Consider the following 19,990-nt stretch of genomic DNA (forward strand, 5'->3'; position numbering starts at 1 on the left):
TCAAGAATCAATACGCCCTTTTGCGGATATACTGAACAAGAACCATGCTGCGCTGAGAAATGCCCCACCTGACAGAATCGTCACAATTACTGTAATTTCCAGCTAATTTTCGATTGTCTCTACCCATTTATTCAAGCATTGAATGGGCTCTTGTTCTCCACAAGAGAGATTTTAAACTAGGGAAATGAGACAAAGCCCTTTTCAGCTACCTATCAATGTGTTAAACTAGTGTCGATTACAGCTGTAGTGAGTAGAGAGGAGCGCGCGACAGGTTTTAGGTAGAAGTACGGAGGTAGACTTTCACATCCGTAGAGATGAAGAAGTTTCTTGCGCTTTATTTGCCGGGGTCAGAAATCATGGTGCCCATATCATGTCTTTTTTTGGATTTGACGTTGAAGATCTGATAGACAGGATGCAACCACATGCTTTTGATACTCGAAATCTTATGGACACATCAAGAAAGCTATACCACATCTAACCTCTTGATGTCTCAGCTCAAGTAGAACATCAAAGGTCGCTTAAAAAGTTCAAATGTCCCACAAACTCCGAGGCCCACTCGTTCTGCATCATACTATAATCTATCTATTCATGTAAAAAGTTGACAGGAGTGCCAAATGGGTCATCACCGCTCAAAGTATCCAGAAATACGCTCCTATCCATGTTAGCCAGATGATCTATCCATAAAGAATCCTCCCTCCACCTTCCAATTTCATCTCCACCACCTACAAGCAAAATCTCTCCTTCACGGGGTCCACCCTGCCCATTCAACAGGCCCCACCACGTATCACCCCCGTTTCCATCAGAAATCGCTTCTTCTCCCTCGTTATAACACATAGTCCACCTCCACCCCGCCTCACTTTCCAACACCAGGCGTACACGCTCCCTCATGGTAACCCCTTCTCGCCCAACTCCGGCCTCCCTCTGCAAAGCATTATGTTGTTCCTCAAGTTCCCAAAACTCCCCTACAATCTTAGTCCCAGTATCACTATCCCACATCCCCTCCCTCCTCTTATACGTTCGCAACAACTCCATCGCCTCTCTCCTAACCTCCAAGACCGTACACTTCGTACATACATAGTAGAGTGGTCCCACCACACCTAAATCACTCGAGAACGTCAAAGACGGTTCCCGGTTTTTTGAATCTTGGTCTGTGGCTGTAAGGAGGGAGCGGGACAGGTTGAGAATGTCGATCATTTTCTGGGTGTGTGGGATAAAAGCTGAGGGGGCGTTCATGGAGACGGTTATGGATGTTTGCATGTGGTCGGGGTTCTCGGGCGAGATGGGTGCTATGAGGGACATTATCTGCGTGATGGTGTGGTGGATTTTGAGGAGGGCGGCGCCACGGATTTGGCGAAGGGAAAGGGTCGCGGAGTTCTGGGCCATAAAGGTGCTAAACTTTTGGTCCCATTGGTGGAGTAGCGTGCTGTAGGTTTTAAATAAACGAAGCACTTCTATGGATTGGAGACCCATTGGTAGGTCGCCTTGGGATTTGGTTAGTATGTGCCGACTAGATATCAGAGGACTAGGGATATAGAGAGAATGGAAGTATACCATGACAAGCAAAAAGCGCCCTAATCAGTCCCCCAACAGCTCTATATAAGCTGTCCCTCGCATCTTCGAGACTTCTAAACTCCTTCTCTTCTACCCCCTTTATACTCTGTATACCTCCCCATTCCCTCGAGAACCTTACCCTGGCCTCGGTTTCTCTAGTATCAATATACAGATAAGCTTGTATACTCAACCGTTCAAAGAGCGGTAAGACATTCTTTTGGATGATATAGTGGTCTTCTGCTTGTAGTTTTCCCATACGTATGTCTCTTAATACTCGAATACCGGATTTCAGATGGAGAAAGGCGGATTCGAAGTTCCCGCGTAAAGAGTCAAAACAGACAAAGAGGGCGCAGGACATTAGGGCTGTGAGGGGGGCTTGTTTTCCAGAGCTGAGGGAGCGTCGGAGGTGTGAGAGGGCTTTGGTGTATTCTAAGGAGTTTGCCAGTTTAGTGATTACTTTGGCGGATAGTGTCCTGTCGCATTGGTACGTACGATCAATAGCAAAAGCCGTTCCCATATCCTCATCAATCCGTGTGGACGTTTTCTCACCATATGAAGTAGACATTAATCTTCTACTCCGAAACTCCTCGTGTAAAGCCCCAATAGCAATAATGGCATGTCGTAACGAAGGCTCTGCGGTACTAGCTTGTAATACAGAATGTTCCCAGAATGAAGAAGTGAAGTAGCCAGCTAATTCGGGGACGGTGTTTATAAGGAAGAATTGGAAGCCTCGCTTCTCTGGCGTACTTCCTGTTGTGCGTGTTGGTACCCAGACAATGCGAGGTGTGTATTTACGAGCGACGGGTGCAGTTTTTGAGGGGTAGCCGTCGCATTTTCGGCCGGTGGTAGTGCAGCGGTTGCAGAAGGGTTTCGTTTCGTCGCATTTGACTTTTCGTATTCTGTTGAGAGAGTGTTAGATACTGAGTAATTCTCACGGCGGAAGAGCAGTGACTTACTTGCAAGTTTGACACCCGGTTTTGGTTTTAGAACCGAATTTCCTGCGTCGGACCTTTCCATCTTGCTTCTCTTTTAGGCCGTGTGGTGTTGACATTGGAGTAAACCTTACGATAGATAACTTATAGACATATAGAGAGAGCAAAATCTGATGAAGGAAGGAAGAGAACACGTAGATAACAAAGTTTTCATATGCAATCTACCTCTCTGAAGTTCTGGGTTTGGTCTAGCCTTGTCTGTGCAAGGATATAGGACGTTAGAAATGCGGCGCAGTTGCTCGAGTTACTACGGGGGGGGCCATAAGTATTGTTAGCTCTCGACGCTTGTTACACTATGTAATTGCCAAGATACAACGCCACCAAATCGCTCAATTAGGACTAGTCTGGCTTTTTTCTAATGTCGAGTATGCCGTCCTTCTGCATCTATTACTACCTAGCACCCCTCTGGCATCGACTCAAGAAGCTCGGACTGCATTCCAAGCTAGAAACACCAAGAGAATCCATACGAAATCCATCGAAATTCATCAAATGTAACGCGTAGAATCAATAGAAACGCGTAGAACAGTGAGGTCATAGCACCGTACAAGAGGTTCTGTCAAGAGGGCGTGTCGTGAGAATTTTACTAGCGCAGAGCTAACAATACTTATGGGCCCCCCCCGTAGTAAATGACTGAAGCTCTTCCGTGTTGTAAGGCTGAAAAGCTTGACAGTCCATTCTATTCTTAGCAGGAAGAGGGCCTCTTAAAATAATGCTGGGAGAGGGCATGAAGTATTGTTAGTCCAGCGCTAGTATCTTTGATCGAAAACGCATTGTTCACAGAACAGCTAAGCTAAAAGTAGAGTAAGCGTAAATTGTAACTCGTTTGAGTGGATGTGCTCAAGTCAAGCTTTGCGGTAACGAATCGCAGCACTATGGTAGGGTAGTAGGAACTAGCCGCTACTAGCACCAGCCTAACAATTATTATGCCTCCCTCTGTAGTAACGTATTTTGCCCAAAATATGGTCATAATATGGTCAAAATATGCTTACTTGACAGAATAGTTGCCATTTCCGCTAACGGCACTTAGCCCATATCTTTAGCTACCCCTTCTCCTGGTAAGTTGGACATTCGGAAGCCACGTTCTGCAAGATGCTACGAGCGAACAAATCAGATCGAGGAAAAATGATTACGTAACACTCAGCGCCTAATGTGAACTTCCGAATCAAGGAAGACTCTCCTTAGGGCTTCACCGAGCCTCTCCGCTACGGTTCCGATGACTCTCAACAGATGATCAACAGATTGAACTTGGTCACCTCAAATTCCCTCAATTTCCTAGGCACCCTCATGGGCGAGCTGCAAGACAAGATATGGTTGTTCGCTTTACCGGCTGCATGCCCACTTGATATCAAATTCCAGATCAACAATGATAAGCATAAAAGCATCTGTGCCTGGCCTGTTGGGGCCGGTTCCGATGCTTGAGGTCTGCGCACTCTCCCGCCAAACTGCACTCCCGTGTAGAACCCTCCACCAGCGTTGCTTGAGCTCAACTTATCTGGAGCTTCGGCTTGAGCTCTACTTATCTGAAGACCAGCCAGGACGGACTTCAACACCCGCACAGCTGAGACACATACCCTAATTGCTTACGTACTTCAGCTTCTGGCAACCAGTCCCATAATGCATCGACCTTGACGTATAGACCCTTTCATCCTGCTTCGAGGGAAACCACATGAACAGATGCGCAGCCTTGCGGTCCACTACCATCGTCCTAAACTCACTCAAGCACAATAAGCGATCACGTACCCGATCAACCTTTATAAAACCAAATCAGCTTTTTAGCGATTGCCACGTCGATATTCAAAGTTGGAATTCAAAGTGACCACAACCTCATGTGATTCATTTCAATCTCCCCAACAGTTCATGACGCTCTATTTTTTTTTCTCACGCGGTTGCCGGCGACTGTACTCAAATGTCTCGACTTCCTTGTGCAGATACAGGGCGGATTATTTGGCAATGTAAGACTGCCATATCTGGAACCAGCGCCGAGCGTTTGCGATGGCTGTTCCTTGGTCCAGGTCTTTCTGTGTACTAACATACACTACCACTTAGCGGGCCACCCCACTTTCCGGGCCAATTTCTGCACACCAACGCGCAGGCATCCTCATATTTCGAACAGCTATAGCTCCACCAATATAGCTCCAAATGGACTCCGATAAGGAGCATTCTATTCAGCAGGCCTCAAATGACGGTTATTCAAGCCTATTTGACTCTATACGCAAGGCTGCGAGCTACCACAGCGTGCCAAAATCAACAGTGGCCTATTAACGCGCTAGACAACCCTCTTGAGCTGAAACTGATTGCATTTCTTAACGTCTTTTGAAACAGGAAGAAAAAGTGCTTATTCAATACTTTAGAGATCTACAAAGGCAACATTTATACTCTAATTATACATTTAAGTATTATTAATTTAGTGTTTTAACTTAATTTATTAATTAGCTCTTTAAATAGTTATAAATATCTTTTTGTCTTTTATTTTATATAAGTAAAAGAGTGAAACTATTATTACTAGGTCTTTAAGATAGTATTGTTATAGAAAAAGAAGCAGCTTTATATATATAGATTTGAGATAGTGATCCAACTTTATAAAAGAGTTACACCTAAGTAACTAAAGTTACTTGGGCGTAACTCTTTTGTGAAGTTGGATCACTATCTCATCAGGAGGCCTCTTGTCACGGCTGCCATGCTTGTCGCCTGCTAGCGCTAGGGTGCCGGGTATTGATTAGCACTAGACATTAGTAAGGGGCATGCTTGTTATATAGAAGCGACCCCAGGGCCCTCACCGTCGACTCTCCAGTCTTAGGATAGCACTCAACATGGGCTGAAGATCTCGCGCACTCGTCGCCTGCTTCTAACGTGACACGTGACATTATCCTAAGACTGCTCTTTGACTGGAAACGGTCGTTAAACTATCGACTACAAGAGATCTGTATCTCTGGACCCGTCGCCAGCTCATTCTGGGTCGGTGTTGACATTCGAGGTCGGACTCGAGTTTAAAGCAAGCCTCTCTGATACCCTCTGCGCCTCTAACAAGGTTAAAGAAGACAAGGAGATTCAGACCTCTGAATTCAAATAAGCGGGATCCTTATACTTAGCAAGTAAAAGAACAGGGTGCTTTATACGCATATATATAACGACTCTGTAGTTGAGGCGGAATATAAATATAGGGTCGACATACTCTAGAGCTATTAGATAGCTGTCTTGTTCAAAAGGGCCACTAACCTTTTCCCTATCTTGATAATTATAATACCCTCTCAGGTCCTGTCGCATTTCTCCTTTAACTTACGTGATACTCTATTAGAGCTGAGCCACATATTAATAATAGTGACATCTATTAGTAACTAGTCACTAATATATGAGAACGTAGAGGCAGCTACCTAGTTTGATATAATTGTCTTTAACTTATCTAGTCTAGCCAGGACTAACAACTTTACTCTTAATGCTAAGACTAATTATCGAAATCTTATCCTATTCTTTGACCTCTCTAATCCCCTTACTAGAGTAGCTTAGTTAAGAGTAATTATACTAACTAATCTTTAATCCAGTATCAACGTTATTCTAGCTAAGCTACAGCAATAAGGAGTGTAAGAATAAAGCCACCTTAATACAGAAGGAAGCCAAGACGCAAGAGAGAACTCGGACGCTGTTAGATCTGACAAGGATAAAAGTAGCTACTATAAAGGACATCAAGAGCCTTAACATTATAGCAGAAGTTGTTAGAGAGAACTGGGAGAGCCTGACCTTAATAGAGGCATGTTAGCTAGCTATAACAGGATTAGGTAAGGATAACCTACATATATACTTGCTTTGCTAAATTCACTTATAAATAATTATAGCACACCTAGATTAAGCAAAAACGTGTGCTTTAGTAGCCAGGCTATATTAGTAGCCTTATTAGAGTAGTAATATAGTATATTATATTGCTAACTACTATAAATGCTGTTGATCCTATAAGCTACGTAATAAGATACCTAGTCTTCTGCATTCTTTATCTGTCCCTCTTCAACTATAGAATAACCTCTTAATAGATTTCTATATACCTAATACTATTAGTAATAGATGTAACATTATCTTTATAGTAATAGATTAGTTAAATAAGAGACATATTTGCTTACTAATAAAGAAAATAATTACTATAACTATTATAGCTGACCTCTTTTATAAGTATATATAGTGATTTAAAGGATGCCTAAAGATTATTACTAGTAATAGGGGACTGTAGTTTATTAGCGCCTTTCTTAATAAGTTATTTTACCTCTATTATATTAAGCTTAAGTTATTAATATTAGCTTACCCTTAGACAGATAGCTAAACAGAAATTATTAATTAGATTATTAATACAAGGCTTCAATTATTTGTAAACTACTTCTAAGACAACTAGGCTTATTTTTTACTGGCACTAGATGTTACAGAGTCAGCTCTAGTTCATAAATTTACAGGACTAACATCTTACATGATTAAGTACAGCTAAGAACCCTGTCTGGATTTTGACTAGATACAGATGAGTAACGGCTCACGCCAGAATGCGCAAGAAAGAGCTACTCAAGAGCAGGCAAGGAAGTACTTATGTTGTATTAATAAGGCAGTAAGCTAGGCTAGAATAAATATAACCTTAGCTCAAGCTTAGCATGCTTGTCAAGCTAATAAGAAACGTCGCTTGCCTGATTTCTAATCAGGAGACCTTATATTTGTTATCAAGAAGCCGTGAAGAACAGATAAGCCCTTAGACAAGCTGGACTATCCTGTTGTAGGCCCCTTTCGTATCTTAGAGATGGTTGGCCACTCTTATAAGCTAGAGCTTCTGTCCTTTTATTATATCTTACTAGTGCTACACACAGACTAGTTATGTAAGGCAGATAATAATCCTCTCTCTAGCTAGATCCTTACTCTACCTCTTATAGTTAAAGTTGATAAAGACCTTAAGTAAGAAATTAAAAGAATTCTGTTATTAAGAATTAGTAAAGGTTAGCTAGAATACAAGATACAATAGTAAGGATGGGACCCTGACGATACATAATACCTTGCTAGCAACTTACAGAACGCTCCTCTAGCGTTATAAGCTTACTACAACGCGCACCCACAGGAAGCTGGTCTACCTAAGCGACTCTAGCACTAGCTTAATAGCGCTCTACAAGATAAGTCACCTTTAGAGCACTCAGATGACAATAGAGCAGCCACTCAAGAAACCAGGAAAACAAGGTGATGCGCATTATAATGCTGTTAGCTTGATCTTGTCACCGGCTCAAATACCGCTGACTTGACTGTGTGTTTCCTTGCTATTCTATGGATCTTCTTTTATTTATATCTCTCTCTTTAGATACTGGTAACTATATGGCAAAAGGATATATTAGGCCAGCGTGCTATGCTGTTGTGTTATGCTTGTTTTGCTATGTGCTGCTGCTGTGTGCTGCTACTGTTTTGTTTTTCTTCTCATCAGACATGAGGGCATGTTGAGTCTTCTAGAGGGGGGGTGATATCACAGCTGCTATGCTTGTCGCCTGCTAGCGCTAGAGTGCCGAGTATTAATTAGCACTAGACATTAGTAAGGGGCATGCTTATTATATAGAAGTGACCCCAGGGCCCTCACCGTCGACTCTCTAGTCTTAGGATAGCACTCAACATGGGCTGAAGATCTCACGCACTCGTCGCCTGCTTCTAACGTGATACGTAATACCTCTATATCAACTCTGTAACAAGATTCAGATTTATTAAGTTATTTCAATTATATTAAGAACAAAACTAGGTTATAATCTAATTAAAATAATAATAAAGTTAGGTAGATAAAGAGAAATTCTGCAAAAAAAATAGCACCCCTAAATCAGGTCCCCTCTCTAGCGTTAGTGCAGAAGGTGCCAAAAGCAACGTTAAAAGGATCCCTGATTTGGCACCCTTTTACACCCTGATGTACAGTTACTCCGTACTCCGTAAGCACTCCGACTACCTATCCCACGCTCATTCATGCTTTGATGATTGTATCCAAGGCACACCACCGTAATATCAACACCTGCACTAACCTTTCGCGGCGTCAGCCTTCTTATCCAAGGCAACAGGTTACCTTTAGCCTGGCAACATCTACAACGCCGTCCAAGGATGCGAACAATTTAATCTTTTGCACCAGCACTTTCATTCTATGTAGGCTACTACTCGGGATGTAAGACAGCAGGAACCTGAAGGCGTCAATGCACTCGTCATCATAGAACTTCTTTGTCGAAACACTATGCCCTCATTACTCCCTAATCACACTGCTCCACAATTAGACATTTTTAGGAATGGAAAATATGTATGTGCAGGAAAATAGTGGACAAGAAAAATTAACAAAGATGCAGTCCGCTCAGTAACGTGTCTAAATCTTGTACAACATAAAAGCATGAGTCACGATGCAACATCAAAATAAATCTAGACATGAAGACGTAACAACATCAAGGGGTATCATCCAGCAACATGGCAGGGCGTGTCTACCGAGGTGAGAAGCCTCTACGGGTTCCAATGACGGCTAGTGTAATCTGTGATCCAGTCAGTTCGCTGTCCTTATTCATTCATCCGTAGATCATCAAGACTTACAATGATCGCAATGACCACCAAGCCAACTATGCTCATGAAACGATTGAGGTTGCGCCACCACCGGAGACTTGTGTACCTGATTTCTTCTCCTATGGTTGTCTGACGATCCAGCTGCTCTTGCAGAGTCAACCCACCAACCTCGGGATCCTGCACCACCTCCTTCATGACTGGCTTGGCTGGCAAAGGGAGGAATGCGGCAATGAACCAGCTGACCGGGAAGACGAAACCCAGCATGAAGCCAAGCATATGCGCATTCCGCAATGTGAAGATGGGCGCACCAGTATCATTGATGGAAGGCGCCAGCCAGCGATTGCGTCCGCTTGCGCGGTTGTCGGGAAACAGATGGGGTGACCATGGATTGGCGAAGCGAGATCCAACGGGAGGTTGATGATTCAGCTCGCCTTGTAAGGCGGACCGTTCTGCTCCAGCCCAGTGCGAACGAGGATCGGCGGGATGCAGTGCTAAAGAGGACAGTCGGTGTTGGCTTGGGTTCGAAACCAGAGGTCCAATACCTGGCAGCATATGGCTCTCTCTGGCATTCTTGCCACCTCTTGTACGTGGCCTGAACAAACTATGAGATGGTGGCTGTATAGTGGGAGGGTTAAGTGCAGTGGAAGGAAGAGATGGCTGACAAAGATTTGAACTGGAGATATCCAATGGAAGAGAGTAGAAGGAATCAGACGGGCCTCGCGAATAGTAACGGCGTGCCCATGCAGGAAATCGTATGACGCTGTGCAAACTACCGCTCGAATTTGTTCTTCGCAAGATGATGCTTCTCATGCTATTACTCCGAGAACTCCCCGACAATATGCTAAGAAGGCCAGACGTTTTGTTGTGAAGCTGCGGAACTCTCAGAGCCGAGATCGTGTCAGTAGCTTCTCGTCGATCTGCATCATGTAGGATGCTGGTTGTTGAGTTGTCGATCATTCGGTCGCGAGTGTATGCTGCTTGAGGCATTTCGGGTATCGAATGAGTGTCGGATGAATCGTCAGTACCCACCGTATGGAACGAGCCCAACTGGTTTTCTTCCGACCATTCAGAAAGCACTGTGGACAGGTGCGGATTCCATCTCGCTGGGGGGTCATCTTCGCAGGCGAACCGGGGTGCTCTTTTCGGAACAACCAAGTCTTCCCATGTGCCCGTCCTGGGTGCCAACACGACCGGGTACTGAATTTCTGGGACTGGGCTGGACCCAAGAGCAGCTTGAAGTTCTGCATGTGCTCGTGATCCACTGTTCTCTGACAGAATAGAAGATTCTAAGTGGCATCCTGACGCCAACGGAGAGTCCAGAGTGGAACCAGAAGCTACAAACCTTCTTGGTTCTGGCGGACTGGAGCTGAACTGTTCCGAGCGAGTGGAGAATGTGGAAGTAGAAGGCTGCTCGTGGACCACTTCATTGCGCCGCTTCTTGACTGTTCGTAGTGAATCAACAGAAGCTTCCGGTGAATCATCATACTTTGTGATTACATAGTTAGGAGACGAACTGCCCAACGCAATGACATTTGGACTTGACGAAGTCGCTGCTGGTTCGGACCGTGGACTGGAAGAATGTTCTGATCGAATTGCTTTCGAGCTGAAAGGTAAAATAGGATTAAAAGTCGGACTAGATGGTAGTTTTAATGGAGCAATATTAAGGTTTAAAACGTGCGCTTGGGAATTGAAATCTTGGCTGGATGAATGGCCCAGTGAAATGAAATTCGGACTTGATGAAAGTGCTGGTGCTTCGTCAGGGGCGCTGGAAGAGCTACCAGGGGTTATGAGATCTGGACTAGACGAGGTAGTTGGGAGACCTTCAGCAACACTTGAAGATACTTCCAACGAGCCCTCACTTAAAGTAGATTGAGGAGGTGTTGGAGGAGGAGGCAAGGAAGATTCTGAAGTGATTTTCTTGATCGAGCAGGAAGGATGTTGTGGTGACGGCAAGGATGAGACTTCCTCCAACTCGGATGGAAGAAACTTGCCATGGTTAGAGAGCCTCTCACCCAGAAAGTGTCCTCTCAAGGCTGGTGAAGATATTAAACTGGAAGGCTTGCTCGAAAGTCCTGAGTGACTGGTCGACGGCCGGGACCCGGGCTTATTTTCATAGAGATCCCGCAGCTCACTAACAGACCGCTTGATTCCCAATGCGTTTGGATTGCTCGTGCTGGGAACTCCCAAGTGAATCTGACTTGCGCCAGGATGAGCCTTCTCCTTCCCCTTCGCAATTCTTGCTGCAAAGGAGGCCCCAGAAATGTCACTCCTTCCATCCCGACTTTTTATTGAACTTGGCAACAGCACATGGGCTGCTTTAGTTGGATATGGCGTTGATGAGGGTATCACTGGTTTCACTCCATCGTTAGGTATGCGTTGAGGGATTCGGTTTGTTTGTGACTGGCTTCGCTCATGAAGAACCTTTCGTTTTGGTGATCTCTTGGGTGACCGCTGGGTTGAGGAAGGACCTGGGCCCATGATGAGGGTCCCACGATTATGCGTGTAGTAACATGGCAACAAAGAGCGTGATTTCGATCAACGTGACGGGGGACAACGAGGGCAGGAGGTCGATTATCGAATGATTAATTGAAAGTAATATGTAAAACGAATGTCTGGGCTACCGCCGAGCTGAAACGAATGCGACGCAAATGCAGAACGCTGAAAAGACAGACAGAAATTTCAATGGCAACATCAAAGGGACTTCTGGTTCGAACGAACGATGTCGTCGGCGGGTGTTGAAAGGGGGAAGTATTTTCGCTCTGCTCTGGTGACGCTGCTCGGCGTTCGGCTTGCTGCAAGCTGCAGGGCGATGGAATGACAGTAACGGGCAAGTTGTTAGTCTCATTGACGGCTTCATATCTGATCAAGGCGGTCCTTTACCATTGGCCAATGATTGGACCAAGCGGAGCATTCCATTCAGGAAATTACCACGACCCCCCAATTAGTAATTTTCCAATTTCGTCTCTCTTGCTTAGTGGCCAGGGGCCGGGCGGCGAGGCGTAGGACTGTCAGGGGCAGTCAAACGATCGACACTTGGATCTTGACACCCTCGGCTGCTATTGTCCGGATTTGGTGGGTCATTCGAGTCTAGCAAGGGCAGATATCGATACAGCGGCGGCATCGCGAAATTGACGCGTGGCGAAAATGGCCGCGTTTCTGGGTCGTCATCCGCGAATAGGAGAAAGGAGAGATGCGCGGGGTTCTCTGTAAGCGACTAAAATCTCGGACTGAGAACAAATCACAGAACAACTGCCACAACCTGAAGCAAATACATCGTCATGCAGGCTGGAATGTATCTCGTTCCACCCGTCTGGCGGTCTCCTCGAATGCTGAAGAATTGAATGGTATCAGGTCCCCTTGGTGCACTCGTATTGTACACTCAGAAGACATGATGAGGCTATTGCAGTACAGATGAACTATCGTTGGACTAACAATATTCATGCCTCTCTTTGTCGTAGTACCCTAGCAAATCGCCCGAGCTAATTACCCCTGTTACCAGTGTCTCATTTACTGCCAGTGTGTCACTACCTTTGGATCCTTTGTTCGCCCTCAATAGTCTCTTGCGAACCACCTATATCAACAGACATATACAACGAGAGAAAATGGATACCAGTCTGTATCTCGTCCGACTACGCCTGCAATTCTATCTGCAGATAAGTAAGTACCTATTTACGGAGTACTCCAAGTAGTATTGTCTTGGTTTCGACATGCACGATTGGTACTTACTGTCGCTCCAGTTAGAAATCTTCTCCTCTTCATCTAAGCAGTTTCTCATCATCCTTCGGTGAAGACTTCGGGTTGGTCTTCACACCAGCAGCACAGCGGTCTTCATCAAGGGTAGACATCACAATCTCAAACAGCCATAGCGCAGTGATCATTGCTTGGATCAGTGCAAAACGACATGCCACCCACCAATTTGCTTAACCGACTGAAGCGTTACTATGATGCCAATTCTGGTATGCTGAATTCATTAAATTCATTCTAGTCAACATTCCATGCAGGAAGTTGTAATCGTCTTCTTAGCAGTTTCCCACCTTTCATTCTTCTGCCACTACTAACATATCATGGTCATAGAAAAAGATCTACCCATCGTCTCGCCGAGTATAGCTGCTTCTTTGTCGGTAAGTCATCAGCTTTCATAATTGTTCATGTCTGCTAGATCAGATGCTGATCTCCGGTCGTGCATCGCGCATTAAAGCGTGTATCGGTATCCTACGTCAAGGATTGATTGTGTGCCACACACCCTTAGTGTCCATTCTCTATACCTTAAAGATTTCTGTCTTGATAGTTGGCAATCTCTTACTCGAGGCTTACACCCAAGACACCCGTGAAACCCAAGTTTGAGGACCGGCCTCTTTGCTGCTACCTAGGATACTGAACGCTGACGATCTATTTCAACACTAAGACCCTCTTTACCCTCGTCTACGTCCTGCCATTCTACCTCTTCCCCTCGACCCGGCCGTCACCAAACCTCAATCGTGATGCTCCTACCGTGATTCGTGCTCGAATTCGCACCGTCTCCTTCGCTTGCTTCATCAGCACACTCTCGACCATCTACTTGATCCACTACCAGTCCACCAAAACCGCTAACTCTGACAACTTTGTCTCCCTCGAAACCCTCCACCTCCTAGGCTACTGGCCCCTCTTTCAAAACTTCACCACATCCCTACTCGACCCTCTCCTGCTAACCTCCATACTCTTCCTCGGCCCCTTGTTCGAAAAACTCGTAGTCCAACAGTCCTACCGCCACTGGCTCACCGGCCCAGCCTCCCTACCTACCACCCTGCGCAGCAGCACTGGCTTCCGGAACTACGTCGCCGGACCCATAACGGAAGAGATCCTCTTCCGCTCGGTGATCATCCCCTTACATCTCCTCGCCAGGATTTCACCTACCAAGATCGTTTTCCTAACCCCGCTCTACTTCGGAATCGCACATGTACACCATTTCTATGAGTTCACGCTCACACATCCATATATGTCGACTTTGCCTGCGCTGTTGAGGTCGCTGTTTCAGTTCACCTACACGACGCTGTTTGGGTGGTATGCGGCATTCGTGTACTTGAGGACTGGTTCGCTGATCACAGTGATTTTGATGCATAGTCTTTGTAATTGGTGTGGGCTGCCGAGGTTCTGGGGGAGAGTCGCGGCAGGAGAGCCGATTGGCCCACCTCCAGGATTTGTGCGCGTTGAAGGTAGTGGCAAGGACGATGACGAAACTGATGTGGACGCCATTCATGTTGGAGGCGCAAGCCAAGTTCCAGGCCTTGCTTGGACCGTGGCATACTATTTGCTTCTGTCGATTGGGGTCTACGGGTTCAAAGCCGGATTATGGAGATTGACTGAGTCGAGCAATGCTTTGGCGTCCTTCGGTGAAACATAGGAGGACGAAAATGGAGTTTCGAAGTGGAAGATAGCAGGCCTGTATGCTGATCTGCTGCTTCTGTGCCATTTGAACAATAGCCTGTTCACTTGCTTCTACCTGCAGGAAGGGTCAGCAAGGAGGATGGATCCCCAAGCAGATGTCACTCATCCACAGGATGGCATTGCCAACAAGTATTTTTTGCTGGCGGGGTTCTGTCAACGGGAATGGAGCACATGATTAAAAGGGTTCCCTGAGATGTGTGGTCCATCAGCCGGCTTACTAAACTCGCAGGAAGACCCGCGTATAGAAAGCAGTCGTTAGCAAGAAGGGCTCACTAGCATGGAGAACTCGCCAACAAGACGGGCTCGCCCACAAAAGGGACGCGCCAGAATGAAGAAATGGTTAGCACCAAGGCCTCACCAGCAACAAAGACTCCCCAGCGAGAAGCCCTTACTAGCACAACTACTAGTACATTAGAGATATACGGCAGATGCTACAAACCCATACAATAGATTGTTGATCAGAAAGGAGCTTTATCCTTTGGAGCATAGCATTGTACGGTCTGAGCTTTGGTATATCGAGCAAGACACGACTAATCATAATTGAACGACTCATCCGATGGACATTCGACCATAGTGCGAAGGTGATCTTCATGTCTGCTCTGCTCTGCTCTGCGTTGCATTGGAATCGCTAACCCTCGAGTTCTGCTTTTGACAGGCCGCTGGGTACTGCGCGCATGATTCCGGATGGGTGCGTGCCAAAGCAGAGTACTCAGAGTGTGTACGGAGTCGCTTCGAGATGCCGAGGTGCTTGTATGCGTCGATCTATAATATAACTTGGTCGAAACCGACTTGCTGCTTCTGTCGAGCATACGGAATGATACTCCGGCGCATCGGGGATTCGGGGCAGCGTTGATCACCATATGGATGAGGCAATCACTCCATCCGTCTGGCTTAAGGATCTGAACACACACATAATTTACTGCTTCTACATGACATATGACACGACCATCGTTCATCTGCTGAGGGTGGTCTCCTCGTACGTACCTCCCTGCCGGTATGGTTCCTTGCGACCACAATGCATCCATTTTCCGGAAAGTAGACATATTCAACTCATTATCTGCTGTACATGAAACAGGTTTATGACGTAGGATCCTTGCTTTACTCAGCGAGATCGTAAGAAAAACCCGAAAGCAGCACGTATATATATATATAGATCGAATATGGACAGAGGCGGGAAGTTGTGCTGAACAAATAGATCGCTTCTCGTACTGCGTGCTGTATGGGGTGACCATGACCAGTATCTGAATAACGTGTCCTCGTCCCGGGCGAAGTGTACCATGAGGATGTGGAGATATGTAACTTGAGAGTGGTTTGAAACAGACAGACTATTACTTGATGCCTACTCATTCCGTGTGCTGGTGGACTCCGTATTAAGGCATGTCGCGGACAGTTGATGAGGAAGGCGGTCACCAAGTTGTCGGCTCCCCGTTCCTTCCTACGCCACTTCCATTTGAGAAATTCCGGGCAGGTGTGACTGAAGAACCCCAAATAGACATGGGTCGCACATCTTGTCCACGTGTATTGCTTCAGAAGGACCGTAAATAAGCCAGCGACCAGATTTGACATATCAAGCCCCAACCTCAGCAAGCCGACTTTGGCTTCTGACGCTGTCCATCTGCTCCTCGTCACTGGTGCCATCACCAATGTCTGTCCGCCCATGACTAGCCCCTCCAAGATTACCATTCAAATGCATCCCCAAATCCAGCCTCCTCTCCTCTACACCTACACCTCTTCCAATCCCACCCATCATCTTCCCCAACCCCAACTCCCTCGCCCTCCTAACCCACGCGGCAAAGTCCACCCTATGCTCTCCCACACCATAGGCAGGCATCTTCTCTCCACTCACAATATTCAGCACCCTCATCCCGCGCTTATACTTCAGCCCACTCAACAACTTGGGCGTGATGAGGAAGTACTGGCTCCCAGGTCCTTTATCTCCATTGCTGTCGTCTTCACCACAGGCGATATCCACCATGCGACCGTGCACCATCCTTTCGTTCCGCGGATCCATTCCCTGGTTGATCTCGTCCACGACGCGGAAAGGCGCTCGGGACAGCGATTGCAAGGCCATGAGATAAAAGATGGTGGAGACGGCTCGTTCGCCACCGGATTGGCGGTGCGAATCTAGCAGGGAAAGCGGTTCCGAGTCGCGGAATTTGACGGAGATGTGGATGGCCCAGTTGGCGAAGTCGAGCCCGTCAGAGCCGGCGGGTTGGTCGCCGTTGTCTTCATGGTCTGAGCTCGATGCTTTGTAAACGGCGACTTGGCCGGCGCAACCGATGCGGGCGAAGGAGTCGGAGAAGGCATCGCTGATCTTGGCGACGAGGGCGTCAAGTTCGGGCTCCCATTTCTCTCGGATTTCTTCGATTGCTGACTGGACTTCTTCTTTCTGTTGCACGAACTTTTCCAAGCCTTGTCTGAGCTTGTCGATACGTTGCTGTCTATCCTCAAATTCTTTGAGTATGTTTGAGTTGCCTTCATGAGTCAGGTCCAATCTAGCTTTCTCACTTTCAATATCTGCTTCCAGCTCGTCGCCAGACTTTCTTCCATATTCAGACAGATAATCCTTCCAAAGGGTGTCACCGGCTTCAGCGAGTTCTTCAGCCTCTGCGGCAAGCTTTTTGACATGAATGATGAATTCCTTGGCTATCGCAGATTGCCGTGTAGACTCTTCAACAGCGGCCTTCTCTTCATCCTGCTTGGCTTCCAAGGTGGCCTGGACATGTTCGTTCCGTGACTTCAAAGTCTCAAAGTCGGACTTTGCTTCAATATGCTGCATTTCCAGTTCGAGTAGAGCGTCGTGTGTCTTTCGAAACTCTGCCACTGCTTCAGCATACTTGATTGTCGTGTCCACCTTCTCTAGAAGAACCTTGTCCCGATCTTTCTGGATATTATCAAGACGTCTGCGGACTCCTTCCAAGTGCTCGTCAATAGTCGCAAGTTTTTGTTCTTCTTGGGTGAGTTTGGTTGGTAGGGCCTTGAAAATCGTAAGCGCCCTCTGTTTAGCTTCCTTGTCAGTCCTCAACGCCTCCGTTTCTTCTAATATCGCCTTGTTTTCTGTGGCTAGCTCGCGTCTCCTTTCTGTCAGATTGACCATCTCTTCTTTGATTGTGGCGATATCCGATTCAATCTCTCGTATGCGCTGCTGCAATCGGTCCTTAGCAGCAGGGTCAACAGGACGGTTGGTCCAGATCCGTGCTTCTCTCAAAGTTCGAGTGCGGGTCGAATTACCTGCCGCGCCGTACTCCCTCCGTCGAACGGCCTGGAAGAGCGTACCATTCACGACCCAGCTTCTGACGTTGCTATTTTCGAGCTGGTTGAACTGTTCTTGGGAGATGTCGAGCAGTGTGATGGCGGTAGCATGTAGTGACTTTTCTCCACAGAGCATCGAAAGAACAACAGCAGGGCCATCGAGGAAGTCAATTGCCCAGCCATCCATTCCACAACCGCGTAAGTCTGCATCCGAAAGTGGTGCAGGGTACTGATCCATAGAGCTGTTTGAACATACCCTCAAGCTCACATCTTGCAATCTCATTTCTCGATTGAGCACCCTCTGCAATGTATAGAAGTCGTTACGACTCTGCGCAGTGAAGGCTTTGAAGTCATTCTCTTGGAAGAGTGATTCAATCGCGTTGGCGTATCTTGAATCTTTCAAGGAGCATTCAATCAAAGGGGGGCCATAGACCTTGTGCTCGAATTGATCCTGGTGCTCTTGAATCCATCTCCAAGCTTGATAGGAATCCCTCGATAGCTGCTGGAGTTTATGTTCCTGTTGCCCGCTTTGAGTATCCAGACCTGCCAGGCGTTCTTGATCGGCTACTTTCTCGTTGAGCTTGGCCTGGCCCCGACGTTTCAAGTCCATGATCTGTTCGTTGATTTCTTGAGCAGTGTCAGTTATCTGCCGGCGACGACTGTTGAGCTGGGCCTGGACATGGGTCAGTGTGGGACACAAAGATACTACAAAATCAACCCACCATCTTGTCATTTACAGCCCTGTGGTCAAATGGTTCTGGCTCCTCCCCCATCTGTTTCTTGATCCTTGCAATAATACCTTGTATCCGGTTCTTGTCCTCCCTCTTGCTCTTGATGCTCCTTATTTCTGCCTCGGACATGCCATCGAAATCCTTCAATTTCTGCTCGAGGTCCATCACTTTCTGCAGGACGTTTTCGGCAGACCGATCAGCTTTTTCTGATATCTCTTTTCCATGCTGTAGTGCCTTTCGGACCTGGATTTCGTAATTCTGTCTCTCGTTGACTCTTCTCAAAGCTGGTGCCAGTTCCGCAGTCAAGCTTCTTAGCTCTGCTGTAAGGATCTTCTTCCGCTCTTTTGCAGCAATAGCTTTCGCCTTTGCATCTTGATATCTGGGTATAGGACGACATTTCTCCATCCATGCTACCTTTCGCTTGATTTCATCTCTTTGCTTCAGTCGCTCGACATCGTCTTTCTGCATTTCTTGCCGGCTTTCCAGATTCTTAAGCACCTCGCGATCGCCTTTGCTGGTAGTCAGGAGCTCTTTCTGATGAGCTCTCCACTTCTTCAGACTGTCATGAAACTCTAACATTTCTGGGACAGCTGCAGCTCTCTGTGTTGATTGCAAAAGCTCGACGGGTGTCATGGCTGCGAACTCAACAACTTTATCCTGAGGCAGAAATTGACACAGATTGTCGATTTGAATATTCATTGACCGAGCAAGCTCCTGCACACCCTTCCCCGATACCGGGTTGTTGTTCAATGTATAGATAGACTTGTTGCCCTCCTTTTTTATAATGCGGGTGATGATTGGGTTCCGTCGGGTGCGGTGGTCCTTTTGGAGCTCGATCTCAATGGTGGCTTCTCGACACCCGGCCTTGACAAACTCGGATACATCTCGTGCGCGGCCCAGGTGCTATGTAGAGTTAGCAGTGAATCGGGCACAGCGGCCGAAGACAGACCTGTGAACCCCATCCTAACCCAAGGCAAATTGCACAAACAAGTGTACTCTTTCCAGATCCGTTCGGGCCAATGACCATATTCAAATTTGGGCCGGGAAAGAATTCGACAGAGCTGTAGGTGACGAAGTTGTGGAGCTTGACCCGAACGATCGCACCGGGCTGATGTTGCCTAATGACAAGCTTCGCGTCGCCATTGACTTGCTGCCGTGCAACAGCTTTCCGCACTCTCGGTCTCTTTTGCAGTCCATGCGCACTTGATCGTCGAGTTCCTTCTGGAGATTCAATTCCTCCCGCTCCATCTCGACGCGCACGCTTGCTGTCATGGGGAGCCACGGATGACGGAGTTTGTGCTCGGGGAAGGGACTCCTCATCGTCAGAGTTCGCGGATCGAGACCGCCGAGTGAGTATCGACGGCATTGCGAGCTTCTACGGTCAGGGATAGGATATTTGTGTATACGTAGGATTGAAAGTCGAAATGTTCCCCGGAGGAGATTGAAACGCGTTAGGCGCGTTAATGTGGTCTTGGCAAAACAGGCCCTAACGTGGGATGTCAGCTTTTGCAACAG

At 46.9% G+C, this 19,990-nt stretch overlaps 4 protein-coding genes across 4 annotated transcripts; 1 reads left to right on the forward strand and 3 right to left on the reverse strand.

Moving 5' to 3' along the window:
* Positions 1–582: 582 nt before the first annotated feature.
* On the reverse strand, positions 583–2,602 carry EPUS_08373 (uncharacterized protein; the record flags this gene model as incomplete). The annotated part of the gene is made up of 4 exons (XM_007803247.1): positions 583–652; positions 701–1,481; positions 1,552–2,450; positions 2,508–2,602. The coding sequence occupies 4 exons, from the start codon at positions 2,600–2,602 to the stop codon at positions 583–585; spliced, it is 1,845 nt and encodes a 614-aa protein (XP_007801438.1).
* Positions 2,603–8,992: 6,390 nt separating this feature from the next.
* EPUS_08374 (uncharacterized protein) lies at positions 8,993–11,546 on the reverse strand (the record flags this gene model as incomplete). The annotated part of the gene is made up of 2 exons (XM_007803248.1): positions 8,993–9,040; positions 9,099–11,546. The coding sequence occupies 2 exons, from the start codon at positions 11,544–11,546 to the stop codon at positions 8,993–8,995; spliced, it is 2,496 nt and encodes an 831-aa protein (XP_007801439.1).
* Positions 11,547–12,969: 1,423 nt separating this feature from the next.
* Positions 12,970–14,448, forward strand: EPUS_08375 (uncharacterized protein; the record flags this gene model as incomplete). The annotated part of the gene is made up of 3 exons (XM_007803249.1): positions 12,970–13,024; positions 13,143–13,189; positions 13,474–14,448. The coding sequence occupies 3 exons, from the start codon at positions 12,970–12,972 to the stop codon at positions 14,446–14,448; spliced, it is 1,077 nt and encodes a 358-aa protein (XP_007801440.1).
* A 1,611-nt stretch (positions 14,449–16,059) lies between these two features.
* On the reverse strand, positions 16,060–19,841 carry EPUS_08376 (uncharacterized protein; the record flags this gene model as incomplete). The annotated part of the gene is made up of 3 exons (XM_007803250.1): positions 16,060–18,417; positions 18,467–19,378; positions 19,425–19,841. The coding sequence occupies 3 exons, from the start codon at positions 19,839–19,841 to the stop codon at positions 16,060–16,062; spliced, it is 3,687 nt and encodes a 1,228-aa protein (XP_007801441.1).
* Positions 19,842–19,990: the final 149 nt, after the last annotated feature.

The sequence above is a fragment of the Endocarpon pusillum genome (genome assembly GCF_000464535.1).
Source record: "Endocarpon pusillum Z07020 unplaced genomic scaffold scaffold2075, whole genome shotgun sequence".
Taxonomy (NCBI): domain Eukaryota; kingdom Fungi; phylum Ascomycota; class Eurotiomycetes; order Verrucariales; family Verrucariaceae; genus Endocarpon; species Endocarpon pusillum.